This window comes from Ovis canadensis, chromosome 3, assembly GCF_042477335.2.
Source record: "Ovis canadensis isolate MfBH-ARS-UI-01 breed Bighorn chromosome 3, ARS-UI_OviCan_v2, whole genome shotgun sequence".
Taxonomy (NCBI): domain Eukaryota; kingdom Metazoa; phylum Chordata; class Mammalia; order Artiodactyla; family Bovidae; genus Ovis; species Ovis canadensis.
The window spans coordinates 57820937-57840757 of NC_091247.1; the positions used below are offsets into that span (position 1 = coordinate 57820937).

The 19821-nt window shown below is 44.8% G+C and overlaps 1 protein-coding gene across 2 annotated transcripts in view; it reads right to left on the bottom strand.

The window, feature by feature from the left end:
* Window positions 1–14978: 14978 nt before the first annotated feature.
* The window catches only part of ST3GAL5 (ST3 beta-galactoside alpha-2,3-sialyltransferase 5), a 62216-nt gene continuing 57373 nt past the window's right edge, over window positions 14979–19821 (bottom strand). For both annotated transcript variants that reach the window (XM_069583121.1, XM_069583122.1), the window contains one exon: window positions 14979–16335. In XM_069583121.1, coding sequence (XP_069439222.1) covers window positions 16087–16335 — 249 coding nt within the window. In that variant the 3' untranslated portion in view covers window positions 14979–16086. The remainder of the gene's footprint in view (window positions 16336–19821) is intronic.

Sequence of the window (19821 nt, forward strand, 5' to 3'; positions counted from 1 at the left end):
CCCCAGGTCAGTAGGTGTCTAGTATGCTATTGGAGAAGAGCAGAGAAATAGCTCCAGAAGGAATGAAGAGGCTGAGCCAAAGCCTAAATGATACCCAGTTGTAGATGTGTCTGGTGGTGAAAGTAAAGTCCAGTGTTGTAAAGAACAATATGGCATAGGAACCTGGAATATTAGGTCCACGAATCAAGGTTAACTGGAACAGGAGATGGCAAGAGTAAACATCAACGTTTTCCAAATTAGTGAACTAAAATGGATAGGAATGGGTGAATTTAATTCAGGTGATCATTGTGTCTACTACTGTGGGCAAGAATCCCTTAGAAGAAATGGAGTAGCCACCATAGTCAACATAAGAGTACAAAATGCAGTACTTGGGTGCAGCCTTAAATGTGACAGAATGATCTCAGTTCATTCCCAAGGCAAAACATTCAACATCAGAATAATCCAAGTCTATGCCCCAACCACTGATGCTGAAGAAACTGAAGTTGAATGGTTCTACGAAGACCTACAAGACCTTCTAGAACTAACACCAAAAAAAAAAAAAAAAAAGATATCATTTTCATCATAGGAAACTGGAATGCAAAAGTAGCAAGTCAAAAGATACCTGGAGTAATAGGAAAATTTGGCCTTCAAGTACAAAATAAGCAGGGCAAAGTCTAACAGGGTTTTGGGAAGAGAACACACGGGTCACAGCAAACACCCTCCTCCAACAACACAAGAGAAGATTCTACACATGGACATCACCAGATGGTCAATACTGAAATCAGATCGATTATATTCTTTGCAGCCAAAGATGGAGAAGCTCTATACAGTCAGCAAAAACAAGACAGGAAGCTGACTGTGGCTCAGATCTTGAATTTCTTATTGCAAAATTCAGACTTAATTTGAAGAAAGTAGGGAAAACTGCTTGGTCATTCAGGTATGACCTAAATCAAATTCCTTATGATTATACAGTGGAAGTGACAAATAAATTCAAGGGATGAGAACTGATAGAGTGCCAGAAGAACTAGGGATGGAAGTTTGTAACTTTGTATAGGAGGCTGTGATCAAAACCATCCCCAAGAAAAAGAAAGGCAAAATGGTTGTCTGAGGAGCCCTTTCAAATAGCTGAGAAAAGAAGAGAAGTGAAAGGCAAAGGAGAAAAGGAAAGATAGACCCATCTGAACACAGAGTTCCAAAGAATAGTAAAGAGAGGTAAGAAAGCCTTAAGTGATCAATGCAAAGAAATAGAGGAAACAATAGAATGGGAAAGACTAGAGATCACTTCAAGAAAATTAGAGATACCAAGGGAATGTTTCATGCAAAGAGGGGCACAATAAAAGACAGAAACGGTATGGACCTAACAGAAGCAGAAGATATTAAGAAGTGGCAAGAATACACAGAAGAACTATATTAAAAAAGGTCTTAATGACCCAGATAACCATGGTGGTGTGATCACTCACCTAAAGACAGACATCCTAGAGTGTCAAGTCAAGTGGGCCTTAGGAAGCATTACTACGAACAAAGCTAGTGGAGGTGATGGAATTCCAGTTGTTATTTCAAATCCTAAAAGATGATGCTGTGAAATTGCTGCACTCAATATGCCAACAAATTTGGAAAACTCAGTAGTGGCCACAGGACTGGAAAATGCCAGTTTCCATTCCGATCCGAAAGAAGAGTAATGCCAAAGAATGCTCAGATCACTGTACAATTGCACTCATTTCACATGCTAGAAGGTTAATGCTCAAAATCCTTCAAGCTAGGCTTCAACAGTATGTGAACTGAGAACTTTCAGATGTTCAAGCTGGTTTTAGAAAAGGCAGAGGAACCAGAGGTCAAACTGCCAACATCCATTGGGTCACAGAAAAAGCAAGAGAACTCCAGAAAAACATCTACTTCTGCTTCATTGACTATGTTAAAGACTTCGACTGTGTAGATCACAACACACTATGGAAAATTCTTAAGTAGACAGGAATACCAGACCACTTTATCTGTCTCCTGAGAAACCAGGACAAGAAGCAACAGTTAGAACCAGACATGGAACAATGGACTGGTTCAAAATTGGGAAAGGAGTATGTCAAGGCTGTATATTGTCACCCTGCTTATTTAAATTATATGCAGAGTACATCATGGGAAATGCCAGGCTGGATGAAACTCAGCTGGAATCAAGATTGCTGAGAGAAATATCAACAATCTCAGATATGCAGATGACACCATCCATATGGCAGAAAGTGAAGAGGAACTGAAGAGCCTCTTGATGAAGGCGAAAGAGGAGAGTGAAAAAGCTGGCTTAAAACTCAACATTCAGAAAACTAAGATCATGGCATCCAGTCCCATCGCTTCACCGCAAATAGATGGGAAAACGATGGAAATAGTGACAGACTTTATTTTCTTGGGCTCCAAATTCACTGTGGATGGTGACTGCAGCCACGAAATTAAAAGATACTTGCTCCTTGGAAAAAAGCTATGACAAGACTTGACAGCGTATTAAAAAACAGAGACATCACTTGGCTGACAAAGGTCTGTATAGTCAAAGCTATGGTTTTTCCAGTAGTCATGTACAGATGTGAGAATTGGACCAAAAAGAGGGCTGAGCGCCGAATAATTGATGCTTTTGAACTGTGGTGCTAGAGAAGACTCTGGAGAGTCCCTTGGACTGCAAGGAGATTAAACCAGTCCATCCTAAAGCAAATCAACCCTGAATATCAATTTGAAAGATTGATGCTGAAGCTAAAGTTTCAATACTTTGGCCACCTGATGCAAAGAGGGACTCATTGGAAAAGACCCTGTTGCTGGGAAAGATTGAAGGCAGGAGGAGAAAAGGAAGGCAGAGGATGAGATGGTTGGATGGCATCCAGTCCAACTTGTCCACTGCAGTGGACAAGAGTTTGACCAAACTCCAGGAGATGGTGAAGGACAGGGAAACCTGGTGTGCCGCAGTCCATAGGATCGCAGAGTCGGACAGCACTGACTGAACAACAACCACGGCGCTGAACCCCTGCGCCCATGCTGTGCTCTGCAGCAGGAAGCCTGTACAGCACAACTGGAGAGGAGCCCACACACAGCAACGAAGACCCAGGGCAACCAAACACAAAATTTTTTTAACAAACACATAAATTAATTTAAAAATTTTGCCTAAAATAAGAAATGATGATATTAACATAACAGTATTGTTTTTTTTCTTCTTTATACACAATGAGCATCCATGTACTTTAAATTTTTTTAAATTAATTAATGTATTTGACTGTGCTAGGTCTTAGCTGGGGCATGCCAGATATTCTGTCTTCCTTGTGGCATGCTAGATCTTTAGTTGCAGCCTGCAAACTCTTAGTTGTGGCATGCGGGATCTAGTTTCCCAACCAGGGATTGAACCCAGGCCCCCTGCATGGGGAGCTAGCCGCTAGACCACGAGGGAAGTCCCTTCAGGATTGTTTCTAGGTGACAGAAAATTCAGGTGGGATTGGTGATTGAATTAGAAGAGAAATTAACGTTGCCCGGAGATGGAGGCAGCGACTAGCGGAACCTGGTTTCTAATATTTTGCGGACAGAGTGAGCGTGTCCAAGAAAGTATGGTGATGGCTGCCTCCTGCTGTCAGGGTGTCACGATCACTGTCACTCAGAAGTTTAAATATGGGTTGTATTGGGCTTCCCTCATAGCTCAGTTGGTAAAGAATCTGCCTGCAATGCAGGAGATCCAGGTTTGATTTCTGGGTTGGGAAGATCCCCTGGAGAAGGAAATGGCAACCAACTCCAGTATTCTTGCCTGGGAAATCCCATGGATAGAGGAGCCTGGCAGGCTAAAGTCCATGAAGTCCCAAGAGTCGGACATGACTTAGGAACTAAATCAATCAATCATGGATGCTGAGGTGCAAAGAGGTGGGCTATGCTGGGTCACGTGCATTGGCTCCTGATTGCTTGTCTAGACCGTCATCTCCACTGCAGGGTCTGGAAATCCAAAAACCGTAGTCCCTGACTCTCCTGCCTTTCTACCTGTGAGGTTCTGGTGATGATGGGAGGCAATGGAGGGAAACTGGAGGGGGAAGATGGGAAAAGCCTTTTGTGGGGTGGGGGAGGGGGCTACTGGGAGCAGCTCTGCAGGGAGCAGTGGTGGTGGTTCTTGTAACACTGTTGCTCTTTGCTTCCTGCAGGCATGAATCTGTAAGTAGCTTTAACCTCCACTTTGTTCCTATAGCAATCCAACCCCTTTATCACTAACGCTTTGTGTTCAAGCCTCTCTGTTTAAAATATTTCCAGTGCTTTCCATTTTGCCCATTGGACTGACAAAGGTCTCATTCTGTTCTTTGCTTTTTATGCTCAGCTCTTTGATTTGAAGTTAGATCCATCTTGTAGCATCTACAGCAGGTCCGGTTGCCTCTAACTGCTATGTGGTACTTCGTGGGGTGTACATGGGCTACGCTGGACCCATCTGCTCCTCCAGGGTGGACACCTAGATTGCATCCACCAACATGCTATGATACATATTTTTACACGTTTCCTTTTTAGACCTGTGTGAGAATTTATCAGCAATTTAATTATGTACCCAGGATTGAAATTGCTTTGTCATAGGTCAAAGGTCTCTGCTACTTTTGGCTAAGCATTATAAGATCATGATCTTGAGTAGCACACTTCCCTATTAGATAATATTAGATAATGCTACAAATGTTGCTGTTTAGTTGCTAAGTCATGTCTGACTCTTTTGTGACCCCATGGACTGTAGCCCACCAGGCTCCTCTGTCCATGGAATTTCCCAGGCAAGAATACTGGAATGGGTTGCCGTTCCCTTCTCCAGGGGATCGTCCCGATCCAGGGATTGAACCCAGGTTTCTTGCATTGGAGGCAGATTCTTTACCATCGGAGCCACCAGGAATTTGTTACCTGCGAGATGTTGCCTATCAGTTGCCTAAACTGAGTCGTTTAGTGGAAGAGCCCTAGAATTTTCTGCATTTGGAGTCTGAGATCCAGGCTAGCTGGGGAGGAGGCAATGTCCTGCAGGAGACGGACAGGCTAGGCTGTGGCTCTGAAGACTTGAGGGGGAGGCCCCACTGCAGACCTGGGTGTGGGAGAAAAGAGAGCCAGGGTGACCTGTGAGAGTGGATGATTTCTCAGGAAGAGATTACAATCGAAGGGGAAAAGAAGAGATCAAGAGCAGAGACTTGGAGGGGGGAAGGTGAACCCAAGAAGAAGTGGTCAGAGATAGAGCAGGAAGGAGTGAAGTAACTTCAGCTGAAGAGGAGGCCTGACCCGCACAGGAAAGGGGCCAACCAGGAAGGAGGGAAGTAACCTCAGCTGAAGAGGAGGCCTGACCTGCACAGGAAAGGGGCGGACTCCCTGCTCTGGAAGCCCTGTGCTCTGAGAGCTGCCATACACCATATAGACACAAGGTGGCGAGGTGGCGCTGTGGTCCATTCTAACAGCCACTCCTTTTAGTGTTGGGATTTTCTCCCTACTGCGCTTCCAAGGTGGTGCAGTGGTAAAGAATCCGCCTGCCAAGGCAGGAGACACAGGTTCAAGCCCTGGATTGAGAAGATCCCCTGGAGAAGGAAAATGGAAACCCATTCCAGTACTCTTACCTGAAAAATTCCATGGACAGAGGAGCCTGGGAGGCTACCATCCATGGTGTCACAAAGAGTCGGACGCAACTGAGCAAGCACCCACAATTTCTTCCAGGCTACAGTCCGTGGAGTCGCAAACCATTGGACGTGACTGAGCGACTATCACTTTCAGAGGGAAATTAATTTGTGTTGCCCTCCCCACAACCCTCCCTCCCCATGCCCTCTTTTTTTGTTGTTCAGTTGCTCAGCACGCCAGGCTTCCCTGTCCATCACCAGTTCCCGGAGCTTGCTCAAACTCGTGTCCATCAAATCGGTGATGCCATCCAAACATCTCATCCTCTGTTGTCCCCTTCTCCTGCCTTCAGTCATTCCCAGCATCAGGGTCTTTTCCAGTGAGTCAGTTCGTTGCATCAGGGGGCCAAAGTATTGGAGCTTCAGATTCAGCATCAGTCCTTCCAGTGAATATTCAGGACTGATTTCCTTTAGGATTGACTGCTGGATCTCCTTGCAGGACAAGGAACTCTCAAGAGTCTTCTCCAACACCACCGTTCAAAAGCATCCATTCTTTGGCGCTCAGCCTTCTTTATGGTCCAATTCTCACATCCATACATGACAACTGGAAAAACCATAGCTTTGACTAGACAGACCTTTGCCATCAATGTTTCTGCTTTTTAATATGCTGTCTAGGTTGGTCATAGCTTTTCTTCTAAGGAGCATGCGTCTTTTAATTTCATGACTACAGTCACCATCTACAGTGATTTTGGAGCCCAAGAAAATAAAGTCTGTCACTGTTTCCGTTGTTTCCCCATCTATTTGCCATGAAATGATGGGACCAGATTCCATGATTTTAGTTTTTTGAGTGTTGAGTTTTAAGCCAGATTTTTCACTCTCCTCTTTCACTGTCATCAAGAGACTCTTCAGTTTCTCTTCGCATTCTGCCATTGGGGTGGTGTCATCTGCATATCTGAAGTTATTGATATTTCTCCCAGCAATCTTGATTCCAGCTTATGCTTCATCCAGACTGACATTTCGCATGATGTATTCTGCATAGAAGTTAAATAAGCAGGGTGACAATATGCAGCCTTGACATACTCCTTTTCCAATTTGGAACCAGTCCATTGTTCCATGTCCGGTTTTAATTGTTGGTTCTTGACCTGCACACAGGTTTCTCAGGAGGCAGGTAAAGTGGTCTGGTATTCCCATCTATTTAAGAATTTTCCACAGTGTGTTGTGATCCACACAGTCTAAAGTCTTTAGCATAATCAATGAAGCAGAGCTAGATGTTTTTCTGAAGTTCTCTTGCTTTTTCTATGATCCAATGGATGTTGGCAATTTGATCTCTGGCTCCTCTGCCTTTTCTAAATCCAGCCTGAACATCTTTAAAAGATGAGAAACCCAGAAAAGGATGTAGTTTGTCCCAAAGCATACAGGGGTGTCATGCATGTCATGTACAAGGGGTACAGCAGGGCCAAGCTACTCACCAGGCCCAGCTCTCCAGCACCACCTACTTTTCAGTCTTATCAGCAGTGAAATCACCTTTCTTGGTTTTTCTCATCCTTTCTGTTTCGGGGTTCCCCACCCAACCCACCTCCATTATCCTTCCACCTGCAGCCAGCCTCTAAGATAATGTTTCAGTATAAACTGAAGGAGGTTAGACACACCACGAATACCCTCTGGTGGTTCCATCTTACCCTGATATTCATCTTACCCTGGCCTACAGGGCTTCCTGCCTCTGCAAGCTCGACCCTGAGTCTATCTATGCTTGCCTTTTGGGTTTGCCCTGATAAAGCTGGTTGTGTGGTGCCACCTCCATCAGCCCGTTTGCTCTGTTTCCCGGCTCTTCCCCTCTCCCCCACCGAGCCTTTGGTCTCAGGCTGACTCCCTGGGCATCCCCTACATTCTCCACAATGCCCTCTCCTCTGCTCTATGCCTGTGTCGTCATGCTCAGGTCTTTAACATTTCCTTCCCCTCTAACAGCGGGGTGGGAGGCCAGGGTCCATTCTGTCCGCAGCCTGCCCATCAGGGTCCAGTCATGGTTCTAGGAAGGCTGTTGCACTAACAGTGACTGCTGGCAAAGCAGAGATAACTGGCACCAGGTGTCACAGGACAGGATCGTCAGGGGCTAGCCAAGTACTAAGTACTAAGTACTAAATACTGAGTACTAAGATACAGCCAAGAGCATCTGTTTGGAACGGATGAGCAGAGCATCAGCTGTTTTCAGCATTTGACCAAATAGTGTTCAGTACAGAACAGTCTGCCAGAATGGTTAGCCAGAGCCACAAAATCAAGTCGGCAGCAGGACCCCTCACTGTTGGTCTCACTTTTGTATTCTAGGAGCTGATATATTTCAGTGTGTGTGTAAAAAAAAAAAAACAACACTGAAACTTTGTTTCAATTCCAAGTTTTGGAGAATTTGGGGCTGCACCTGGAGCAGGTAGGCGTCAACATGGCCTTTGTTCTGACTTGGCCAGACCCTCTCCCAGAGATGGAGACAGCAGACCCTGGACCCAGATGATGACAATAATGTGAAAGCATGCCACTGCTTGTGGACATACCGACTTTGGTCTGTTGGCCCATAGGATCAACACTTCAAAATATTCCCCTCTCCTTCTCTCATACAGCAAGGCTGGGAACTTTCCTGGTGGTCCAGTGGTTAAGAATCTGGCTTCCAATGCAGGAGATGCAGGTTTGATCCCTGGTCAGGGAACTAAGATCCCACATGCCTCCGCAAAATTAAGCCGGAATGCCACAACTAGTGAAATCCCACACACTGCAGCCAAGACCCAGTGCAGCATCACCCCTCCCTCTGCCACCAAAAAAAAAAATAAAAGTATCAATGGGTGTTAACAGAAGTTTTAGATTTCCTCAGTGCATAAGCCAGACAGATGCAGGGTTACTGCAATACAAGTTTGTTATGCAAAGGTCATACACAGAGACTTCAAAAAGGCTAAGGAAATAAAAAAAGATCTAAATTAGCTTTCCTTCTATTTCATATCTTAAGGCTAAATGATATTTAACATTGTTTTTTATTTTTCCAGAAGTATCTAAAATTGGACAACAGAGATCAGATAGTCCTTGTTTCTACAGGAAGTTTTGACATTTGACAAACAGAAACAAGTCTGTGGTTTTTAAATCTGGCTCCCTGCTCCAGGCCAGAAACTCCTCAGTTGTCAGCTGAATTCTGCCAACTTCCTGAAGAGAAAGGATTCTTTCTAGTTGGAGAGACGCTAAATCAATGTTCAGTATAGGATGTGAACAGGGGGTGGGGTGGGCAGAGGAAAGGGAAGACAGGAAGAAAATCAGGACTAGCTCTTTATAGAGGTTTGGGGAAAATTCTGGAAAGACTTTGAAGCAGCTGCAGGCTGAGGTGCAAGGGTCAGGAGAACCCTTTCTGAAAGTTACTCCGAATGTCTTGGCATCAATACATTGTTTGTGTGTGCGTATGCTTAGTCACTCAGTTGTATCCAACTCTTTGCAAGCCCATGGACTCTGGCCCGCCAGGCTCCTCTGTCCATGGAATTTTCCAGGTAAGCTACTGGAGCCAGTTGCCATTTCCTATTCCAGGGGATCTTCCCAACCCAGCGATCGAACCCAAATCTCTTGCATCTTCTACACTGGCAGGCAGACTCTTAATCACTGCACCACCTAGGACGCCCCATAAATACTTTTTAAAAAACAAAAAATAGGTCACTAGGAATAAGTATATAAAACAATGAGTATGGTGATTATACTGTTTAAAGTCAAAATCAGGATATTTGACCTGCTAATTGGACAGTGTAATTGGAACTGAGACTGACCACCCCTTCCAGATGTGGGGCTCCAGGCCGGCATGCATGCATGAACTGGAAATGCTTGGCTGTAGAGCAAAAGGTCGACCAGATGGTTTCCTGTTCCTGATTAGGCTTCCAGATCATGCATGGTGGTGGTGTTGAGAGCAGGAGAGGTTAGTAAGAGGACAGAGGTCTGTCCTTCTGACTGCTCCTCAGCTCACCCCTCAGGACCACAGTGCACACTGTGTCCCTAAATTTAGGTCAAATTTGCTAAGAAAAGTGACATAAATGAGCCATAGGCAAGACAGGGAGGAAAAGACCACTGCTGGGACATTCCTCTCAATCTTTTGTTTTGGGACAAGACTTTTGGTTTACACTGGAGTCTACAGTTTTGCTTGTTTGGAGTATGTGTATGCGTGTATGATCTGAATCTCACTCACTCTTTATACTGGAAGAGGAAGCAGCTCCAGGACAAGACCTGAGTCAGAAGGCAGTTTTTTTTTTTTTTTGGCCGCCCCTCATGACTTGTGGGATTTTAGTTCCCTGATCAGGGATTGAGCCTGGGCCCCAGCAGTAAAAGCACTGAGCCCTAACCACTGGACAAACAGGGAATTCCTGTGTCCACCGTTATTTTAAAGACTGCCCAGTTCAAAATGCGTCGCATCTTTCGCAATTTTCTTTTTTGTATGTATTTATTCATTTCTCTGCCTCCAGTCTTACCTGGGACATGCCAGATCATCCTGATGTCATGAAGGACCTTTCATGGCAGTGCAGGGACTCTCTAGCTGTGGTGTGCGGACTCAGTAATTGCTGCTTGCTGGTTTAGTTGCCCCGTGGCATGTGGGATCTTAGTTCCCCAACCAGGAATCAAACCCAAGTCCCCTGCCTTCCAAGGCAGATTCTTAACCACCGGACCACTGGAAGTCCTTATCATCTTTTAAAAATTATCTTTATCGAGTAAACCATGTATAGTTTTTTTTTTTTTAAAGAGAAATGTGTAGGTAAAATAGAGATGTATTATCTTGGTTTCCAATTTCCATACAATAAACTCACTAAGACTTCCTTGACTGCAAACCTTTGATTCAGGAATTCCTGTTAAGAGTCAGAAACCCCAACCCACATTGCAATACATACCTCTCGGCGGGTCTTTGAAAAGATAAGGTACACAGATTAAACTTCTATTTTAGAAACTTCTGCAATAAATTGGTTTTCAAAAACATATGGACATGATACAGCCATTAAACAGACTTAATAAGCTTTCACACATTCTTCAAAATATCATTTAAATTGTTAGGATAATTATGTAAAGAAAAAGTGATATTATAGAACTCATGTCCAGCTGTTTGATGTTCAAAAATCAACATATGAGGACTTCCCTGGTGGTCCAGTAGAAAAGAATCTGCTTACCAATGCAGGGGACACGGGTTCAATTCCTGATCTGGGAAGATTCCACATGCCACAGGACAGCTAACCTTGGCTCCACAACTACTGAGCCCATGCTCCAAAACAAGAGCAGCCACCACAGTGAGAAGTCTGAGCATCACAACAAAGAGCAGCCCTTGCTCACCGCAGCTAGAGAAAGTTTGAGAACAGCAACAAAGACCCAGCATAGCCAAAAATAGATATTTTGAAAAAATCAATAGGCAAGACAGAGATAACTGTTGGTAGAAAGGAAAGTTACTTTTAGTTAGAGTGCCAGCTGTCTGGGGAGAGGCTGGACTCAATGCCACGCTCCAAACCATCTCCAAAGGTTATGCTCAGCCCTGAAAGTTTTTAAAGGGAAAAAGGGAAAGTAATCTCAGTTAATCACTGAGAAAGGGGGTCAGAGTCCTCGCCATCCCCCACGGTGTGTAGCCTTGTCGACTTCTGATTTTTCTTTAGGTGCTCTCTTGTTCGCACAGTCTGTTCTCAAGATTTCTGCTTCTTTGATCAACAGAAAGAACCAACACGTTAGGCAAGGTATCGTGTGATCAAAAGATCTGAAAGATGTGTGAGGGCTTGAGGTGAGAAGAGCATGGGTGGAGCCTGGTTTAAAGTTAGTGCCAAGGAATCTCCTGCAGAGAACTCTTTCCTGCCCAAAGCGCTTACTGTGACTGCATTTATTGCATTAATCACCTGTATTTCCCTTCTTCTTAGCATAAAAGACTTCCTTAACCCAGCTTATAGACCCAAGAGTTCACCGTTAACAATCTTAAACCATCTGCTGACTGTCTTCAAATTCCATCAAAGATATCAAATAAAATCAAACATATTTGGACTTCTCTGTGGCCACCTGACAGAGCAGGGGACATCAGTTCAATTCCTGGTTTGGGAAGATTCCACGTGCCTCAGAACAACTAAGCCCGTGCCCAGCAACTACTGAGCCTGTGCTCTAGAGCCCTCGTGTTGCAACTGCTGAAGCCCATGTGCCTAGAACTCCACAAGAGAAGCCACCGCAGTGAAAAGCCTCAGCATCACAACAAGGAGTAGCCCTCGCTAGCTGTAGCTAGAGAAAGCCCGTGTGCAGCCATGAAGATCCAGTGCAGCCATAAGAAAGAAAGAAAAATCTTAAAACATCAAACATGTTTATTTAATGCCTACAATAGGCAAGGTCTTCTTGTGGGTGCTATGGTTTAGTCGCTAAGTCATGTTCGACTCTTGCAACCCCATGGACTATAACTTGCCAGGCTCTTCTGCCCATGGGATTCTCCAGGCAAGAATACTGGAGTGGGTTGCCATTTCCTTCTCCAGGGAATCTTCCCAACCCAGGAATCGAACCCGGGTCTATTGTATTGCAGGCAGATTCTTTACTGACTGAGCTATGAGGGAAGCCCATTGAGCTATGTGGGTGCTATAGATGGAATAAAATATAAAATTCTGTCACTAAAGAGTTTATAACTTAGTTCCAGATGTACTCTCAAATTCTCATTGCTTTAGGACTGATAGTCAATTTCTTCCCACCCCAAATGAGTCATCCTGAGAGGATATCTGGATATGTTATAGGTAACAAAATGAAACTACTTTTGAGTTTGACTTTAGTCATTAATTGGTCTTATCTGCACATTCTATCTCTGCTAATTTGTTACCATCTGGTAGTTTAGAGAGGTATTTCATATCAAGGACCTAACCAACATTTTGCGGGCTTCCCAGATGGCTCAGAGGTAAAAAGAATCTGCCTTCAAATGCAGGAGACTTGGGTTCCATCCCTGGGTTGGGAAGATCCCCTGGGGAAGGAAATGGCAACCCACTCCAGTATTCTTGCCTGAGAAATTCCATGGACAGAGGAACCTGGCAGGCTACAGTCCATGGGGTTGCAAAAAGAGTCAGACAGGACTTAGCAGACTAAACAACAAACCAATATTTTAAATGAACTCATTGTCTTTACTGTTTGTTTTGGCCATGCCTCAAGGCTTGCAGGATCTTAGTTTCCAACCAAGGGTTGAACTACCACCCTTGGCAGTGAAAGTTCCGAGTCCTAATCACTGGACTGCCAGGGAATTCCCTCTTTGTCTTTAAAACCAATTTTCTTGAAACTGAATTTATTCGGTAAATATATACATTTATAAATTATATATGTGTGTGTGTGTTGGTTGTAGGTAAATACAAATAAATTCCCTGTTCTGTGAACACAAAAACAGGCTAGAATGGCCTTGGGATGTAGGAAAGAAGAGAAACAGACTGAGAAATTTGGGTCAGGGTGTCTGGCCTCCAGGGAAGGGCAAGGAGTGCATTGTGTCCTCAGTCCCTTCCCCTGGTGGTCTGTGCTTTAGTTTAAGAGCTGAGCATGTGGTCCGTCTTGAGGGTCAGCACCTGGGAAGCAGGTGTTGGTCCCACAGGCAGCTATCCAGGGACCTTCATTTGTTGTTGTTTGGTCACTAAGTTGTGTCTGACTCTGCGATCCCATATACTGCAGCTTGCCAGGCTTCTCTGTCCTTTACCATCACCCAGAGTTTGCTCAAACTCATGTCCATTGAGTCGGTGATGCCATCCAACAATCTCATTCTCTGTTGCCCCCTTCTCCTCCTGCCTTCAGTCTTTCCCAGCATCAGGGTCTTTTCCAATGAGTCGGCTCTTTTCATCAAGTGGTCAAAGTATTGGAGCTTCAGCTTCAGCATTAGTCCTTCCAATGAATATTCAGGGTTGATTTCCTTTAGGATTGACTGGTTTGATCTCCTAGTAGTCCAAAGGACTCTTTAAGAAGTCCGTGGCTTGTCAGGAACCGGGCTGCACGCAGGAGGTGAGCGGAGGGTGACTGAGTGAAGCTTCGCCTGTACTTATGGCTGCTCCCCATCTCTTGCATCCCCCGGATCCATAGAAAACCTGCCTTCCACAGAATCAGCCCCTGGTGCCTAAAGGGTTGGGGACCACTGATTTAGAGCACGTACTGCCTGCTAGAAATGAAAAGTTGAGAGGCATAGGCCCAGGGCTGACATTCGCTGAAATGAAAGCTGGAAAGTGCTGGACAGACTGCTTCCCAACGCTTGTGCAAGGCAGGGGCACAGGAGACCACACACACCCATGAGGTGGTGCACACAACCCTGGGAAAGCTGTCCAAGTGTTAGGCCCTAGCTGCTTCTTGTCTTCTTAAATAAACATCTGGGCTGCTTTAGTTTCCCAGGTGGCTCAGAGGTAAAGAATCCACTCGCCATTGCAGGAGACACAGGAGATGCGGGTTCAATCCCTGGGTTGGGAAGATTCCCTGGAGAAATGGCAACCCACTCCAGTATTCTTGCCTGGAGAATTCCATGGATAGAGGAGCCTGGTGGCTACAGTCCATGGGGTCTTCTCTAAGTAGCCCCTGAGGATGAGAGGGTGGAGACGTGTGGTGCAGGCCTGGACTGATCTGAATCACAGGACAGGTGCTGACCATCTTCCTGAGTCTCAATATTCAAAGCTAAGTCTCACCATTAAATATATACATACATATATTTTGTGTGTGTTTGTGGCTGTTGCTGGGTCTTTGCAGTATCGCAAGCTTTTCTCTGGCTGAGGTGAGTTGGGGCTACCCCACAGTTGCAGTGCTCAGGCTTCTCATTGCAGTAGCTTCGCTTATGGGCTCTAGGCATGTGGGTTTCAGTAGTTGCAGTGCCCTGGGCTCTAGAGTGCAGACTCAATAGTTGTGGCACACGGGCTTAGTTGCTCCAAGGCATGTGGCATCTTCCTGGACCCGGGATCAAGCCTATGTGTCTTTCATTGGCAGGTGCATTCTTAACCATGGAGCCACCAAGGAAGCCCCTGAGTCTCACCATTTAACAGGTGAGATGTGTCTTAAAGAGCAGAAAGCAAAATCCATAGAAAAATTTTAAGACGAGACATAAAATCAGAGAAATGCTATTTTGCTACTTGGGCCCTTCTGAGCTTGGCCGCAGGACCCTGGAGATCTCAGGGACTTGTTCAGGGCTATGATCCAGCTCTTTGCCCTGCCCAGGCTGAGGAGCTGGCAAATGTGGGAGCCACTGGACTTGGCTGGGGGTCAGAGCTGCACCACGGCTATGGGTGACATGAGAATTGCAGGGGGAGGGGGCAGCAGTACCTAGGGAGCTGGAGAAGAGAGAGACACAGGGGTAGCAGGAGGTCCCTTCATTCCCTCTCTACTGTCCCTACAGTGAGGTCCTGCCTGGCAGCAGCATCCAAGAAGGACATTTTACTACACTTATAAACTTCTTTCCTTAAAAAAAAAACACTCAAATTAACTAGCTCATAAGAGTTCCTCAAAAGCTTTTATTCTTTTTTTTGACCGGCACACTGCCTGGTACACACTGCCAAGTAGGCATTCAAAACAAAAAAAAAATTTCTTTTTTAAATAGGCAATTTATAACACTGGGAAGACTTCATTTCAGTGTTTCTGAAAACATTCCTAGAAAGAGTTTACTCCTCTATGACTCCAGAGAACAGAGGTTTTGTCCTAATTTTTATAAGCCACCTCAGAGAAGACAGTGGAAAGTGTTTGGAAGGACAAGTTAAAAACTCCTGGAAATCTAAGAGTTGTCCTAATTGCAGGGAAGATTGTGGCTTCTGCCACCCAGGGCAGCTTTGCAGTACTCAGAGGACACAGAGAGTGTCTCAGTGTCCCTCCCTAACCAGCGACCTCCAGGATATTTCTCCTGCTTGCTTCCTCTAAGACTTCTGGCAGAAGGCAGATCAAGAGAGAGGGACCATGAATTCTCCAAGTGGCCCAGGCCTCACGCACTAGCTTGGCCCAACCAGTGGTTTAACTACCGAGCATGTCACCCTGAAAGTGCGTCCGACATTCGTCCCACCAAACAGACTAACAGAGAACCAGAATCAGGCATTCGAGACTGTCATCAAAGGAGTCACCTCCCTTCTTCCACTTAATGACCTGGGATTCTGTGTGCAGTAGACAGGAACAGAGCTTTTATAAATTAAATAACTTCCTTACTATACAATAAAATATCATGACATACAATTCTCTTTGGAAAGTCTTTCCCATTCTCAAAATTAACTTACAAAATTTTGTGCAAAAACACTGGCCTCAAATAAATAGGGGGAGAAAGTGGGAAAAGCAGAACTTTTGTGGTTGCTTTTGTTTTTTAAATTAAAAATTAAAAAACACTGGCTGCACTTCAAAGTACTTGCAGGATGAGATTCATCCAGAAGGCTGTGAAAAACAGCCCTCTGGGTCAGAGCTGCATTTGTTTCTTTTTTGGCTGTGCCTCACAGTATGCGGGATCTTAGTTCCCAGAATGGGGATTGAACCTGGGCCCCCAGCATTGGAAGCACGGAGTCTTAACCACTGGATGGCCAGGGAAGTCCCCCGGAGCTGCATTTTCAAGTGAGGTTTTTTGGGTTCAAAATTCACTATGGATGCCTCCGCTGAGATCTCTCACCACACCCTCTCGGACCAGCTTCAGAAGGAAACTGGTCTCTGTGGTCACATTGTGCATGGTCTGAAAGTTCATGGCAGCCATGCAGAGATTGTCGAAGTAGTGCAAAGGGGTTCTGGGTTGGTTGAGGGCGTAGCTAAAGCCCGCCAAACTGACTTCATCGCACAGATGTGTGGCTAAGACGACAGCAATGACACCAATCGTGGGGACATTCTGCAAAGGAGAAGAGACAAAGAGAAAAGGTCTTAGCATAGGTCACTGCTTTCCAGGTTCGCTACATGCTATGCAAAGTAATGCAAATATGTACTCAGGAATGCAACTTTATATATCACACCATTTTACATATCACCCAATTCTAAAGTCTGACCTGCCCTCAAAGTCAGGAATCTGGACTCTAAAACATGGTCTGTGATATGGATTCTTTTTTCTTTTCTAAAGTATTTGTTTATTTATTTGGCTGCACTAGGTCTTAGTTGCAGCATGTAGGATCTAGTTCCCCGACCAGGGATTGAACCTGGGTCCCCTGCATTAGGAGCATGGAGTCTTAACCACTGGACCCCCAAGGAAGTCCCGATGTAAATTCTTTGAACATATCTGTGAAAGGCAGCCTGGTGGGTCCTTTAAGCACCAAGCTAAAAGGTATTCTTTCTAAAACCTTCACCCACCAGCCGTACAAAGGATGACCATAATGGCGAATCAAACTCATGTCCTCTCTCACATGCAAAAGTCCACATGGGCTGCTCTGGGATAAGCAGCCATAGCCCTTCTTGGGACATGGATTTTGGAGCCCACCTTGTCCTGACTGGCTCCTGGCTCCATACAGCCTCTGCCTGAGAACAGAGGGGACTCAGAACCTGCCCTGTGAAGACTGTGTTCACCCTTTACCTGCAGGTTAAGGCCCCCACCTGTTTTCCTGGCAAATAATGTCCCTAGGTCATTTTCACATGTCCTGTTGTGCAGTCAATTTCTGCTTACTCTCTGATCAAGCAAGTACATTTTTAACCTCAAATTATGGGCTTTCACATTTGAGTTCTTTTCCCCCTCAAATGTACCCTTACTGGCTTTGGTCTAGAATGCCAAATGTCCAGTTCTGAATTCTGACTGTATCGCAGTTCCCTCTTCATGTCCGACATCTTGCCGCTAGTACACCTGGAAGCGTGCTCTCTGAATTTCCAATGCAGTTTGTAGATAAAGATAACACACAGGGTGGCAGACAGGAATATAGAGAGCCCTCCTGGAGGCTACTGCCCATCTACTACTTGATATTCTTTTGCATCTACTAACATATTCATCTGAGCTGAGTCTGTGGCTTCTACAAGCAACTGTCCTTTTCTGTCAGCTAGGACAACAGGGAACCCTTCAGAGTTCATAGATGAAGGTGGGATCAGGAAACATCCAGGGAGCCCACCATTCGTAACAACTGCTTCCTGATCCCCCGTGTGCCGTGTCTACCTCTCAAGTCAGCCTCCCTTATTATGAAGGAATTCAACAGTCATTTTGCAGGGTTGCAAACAGAAACCAAGGGAAATTGATCCATAGAAAGCCTGCCTCTTGGGTTTAGGACTCTCAGGTGGTGTCCTGTCTTCTCCAACTCCAGCCAGCTCGCACCCAGCAGGTCAAGAATTTGTTGTTGTTCAGTTACAGTCGCTAAGTTGTGTCCAACTGTTTTCGACTCCATGGACTGCAGCACACCAGGCTCCTCTGTTCTCCACTCTCTCTTGGAGTTTGCCAAATTCATGTCCATTGAGTCAGGGATGCTATCTTAACTACCTCATTCTCTGCTGTCCCCTTCTCCTCCTGCCTTCAGTCTTTCCCAGCATCAGTATCTTTTCCAATGAGTCAGCTCTTTGCCATCAGGTGGCAAAAGTATTGGAACTTCAGCATTAGTCCTTCCAATGAATATTCAGTGTTGATTTCCTTTAGGATTGACTAGTTAGATCTCCTTGCAGTCCAAGGGACTCTCGAGAGTCCTTTCTAGCACTACAATTTGAAAGCATCAATTTCAATAGGCTATTTTAATCCTTGGCTATTTGACCTTGCCTACGATGAACCTAGAATAGCCTGGCAGATTATCTCTAATTTCCTTATAATAAAAATTTTAGTGTCCTTCCCAATTTCCCTATTCATATTTTAAATTGATACATACATTGCCAAACTACCCTCCAGAAAAAGTGCCAACTTAAATTCTACATCATTGCTGCCAAACAAGGACATTATCAAGCTTTTAAATCTCTGCCAAGAAAACATGCAAAAAATGTCATTGTAGGTTTAATTCCCTTTTATTTGATTACTGGTGGAACTGAACATTTTATCATCTATTCCTTGGCTGAATTAATTTCTTTTGTGAATGTCTGTTCAAATTCTTTTCCCATTTCTTTTTTGGCTCATTGTTTTCTTTTTGATTTAATAAGATCTTCCCTGGTGGCTCAGACAGTAAAGTGTCTGCCTGTAATGTGGGAGACCCAGGTTTGATTGCTGGGTGGGGGTAAGATCCCCTGGAGAAGGAAATGGCAACCCACTCCAGTACTCTTGCCTGGAAAATTCCATGGACGGAGGAGGCTGGTAGGCTACAGCCAATGGGGTCGCAAAGAGTCAGACACGACTGAGCAACTTCACTTCCACTTAATGTTTTGAGAGTATTTACTCCGTTGTTTCTATGATAAATTTCCCCCCACTAACTTTGCTTCTGATACCCTTTTCTATTCAGCAATTTCATATTTTATGTAACTAAATTTTTAAAGGTTATTTTTAAAATAAAATTGACCTGCAAACCAACAAATGAGCATTTTCCTATGCTTAAAACATACTATGGAGTAAAATAAAGTAAAAATACTCTATAAATACTATCTAATAAAGAAACCAGGCCATTTAAAAGATATAGAAATCTAGGTATATTTATAGTGAAATCTCTTATAACTTACTTTAAGAGTCTTGCTGTAGTATGTTATCTTTTTTTTTAGAAAAATTGTTTTGTTAAAAGTGATGCCAACAGGTTAAAAATTGTAAGCCCACATTCTGGGGCACCGCATGTGCTCTGAGTAGGGGAGGCCAGCTAAAGCCAGGCAAAGACCTGACCGTCACTGGTAGGGGATAGGGCCGCTTTCCTCCGAGAGGGAAAAGGCACCACGGATCCCGACCATGTTCTTGCAATGGCAGGAATCACATGGCCCTCCTGGGCTCCGCATGGATGGAGGGCAGAGCCCCCGAGGAAAACGGCGGCCTGTGAAGGGAACCACTTCCACCATGTGAACTGTTTCACCTGAGCTGGGTACCCAAGCCTGAAGCTGGAGCCAGAGTTAGACTCAGCTCTTACTGAAGATCCCCCAGAGAAGGAAATGGCTACCCACTCCAGTATTCTCTCCTGGAAAATCCCATGGACAGAGGGAGGCTGTCGGGCTACAGTCCATGAGATCACAAAGAGTCAAACACAACTTAGCAACTAAACAACATTCAGATACTTACTTTCCTTAACAACCACAGAATTCTTAATTTAAAATTTACACAGTTGTGTTAAATCATCTTTTTATTTAGAATTTGCTTCAAAGGGCAAACAGAAGAAGCTGCTCATCTGTCTATTGGATGAGGACCCCCCGAGTCCAATTCAGTGTTGCAAATTCCCTCCTGGATCAGCCCCACCTCCTAGGAGGTATCTCAGGCCTCTGGTGTGGGTAGCAGAACCTCACATTTAAAAATCCCTTC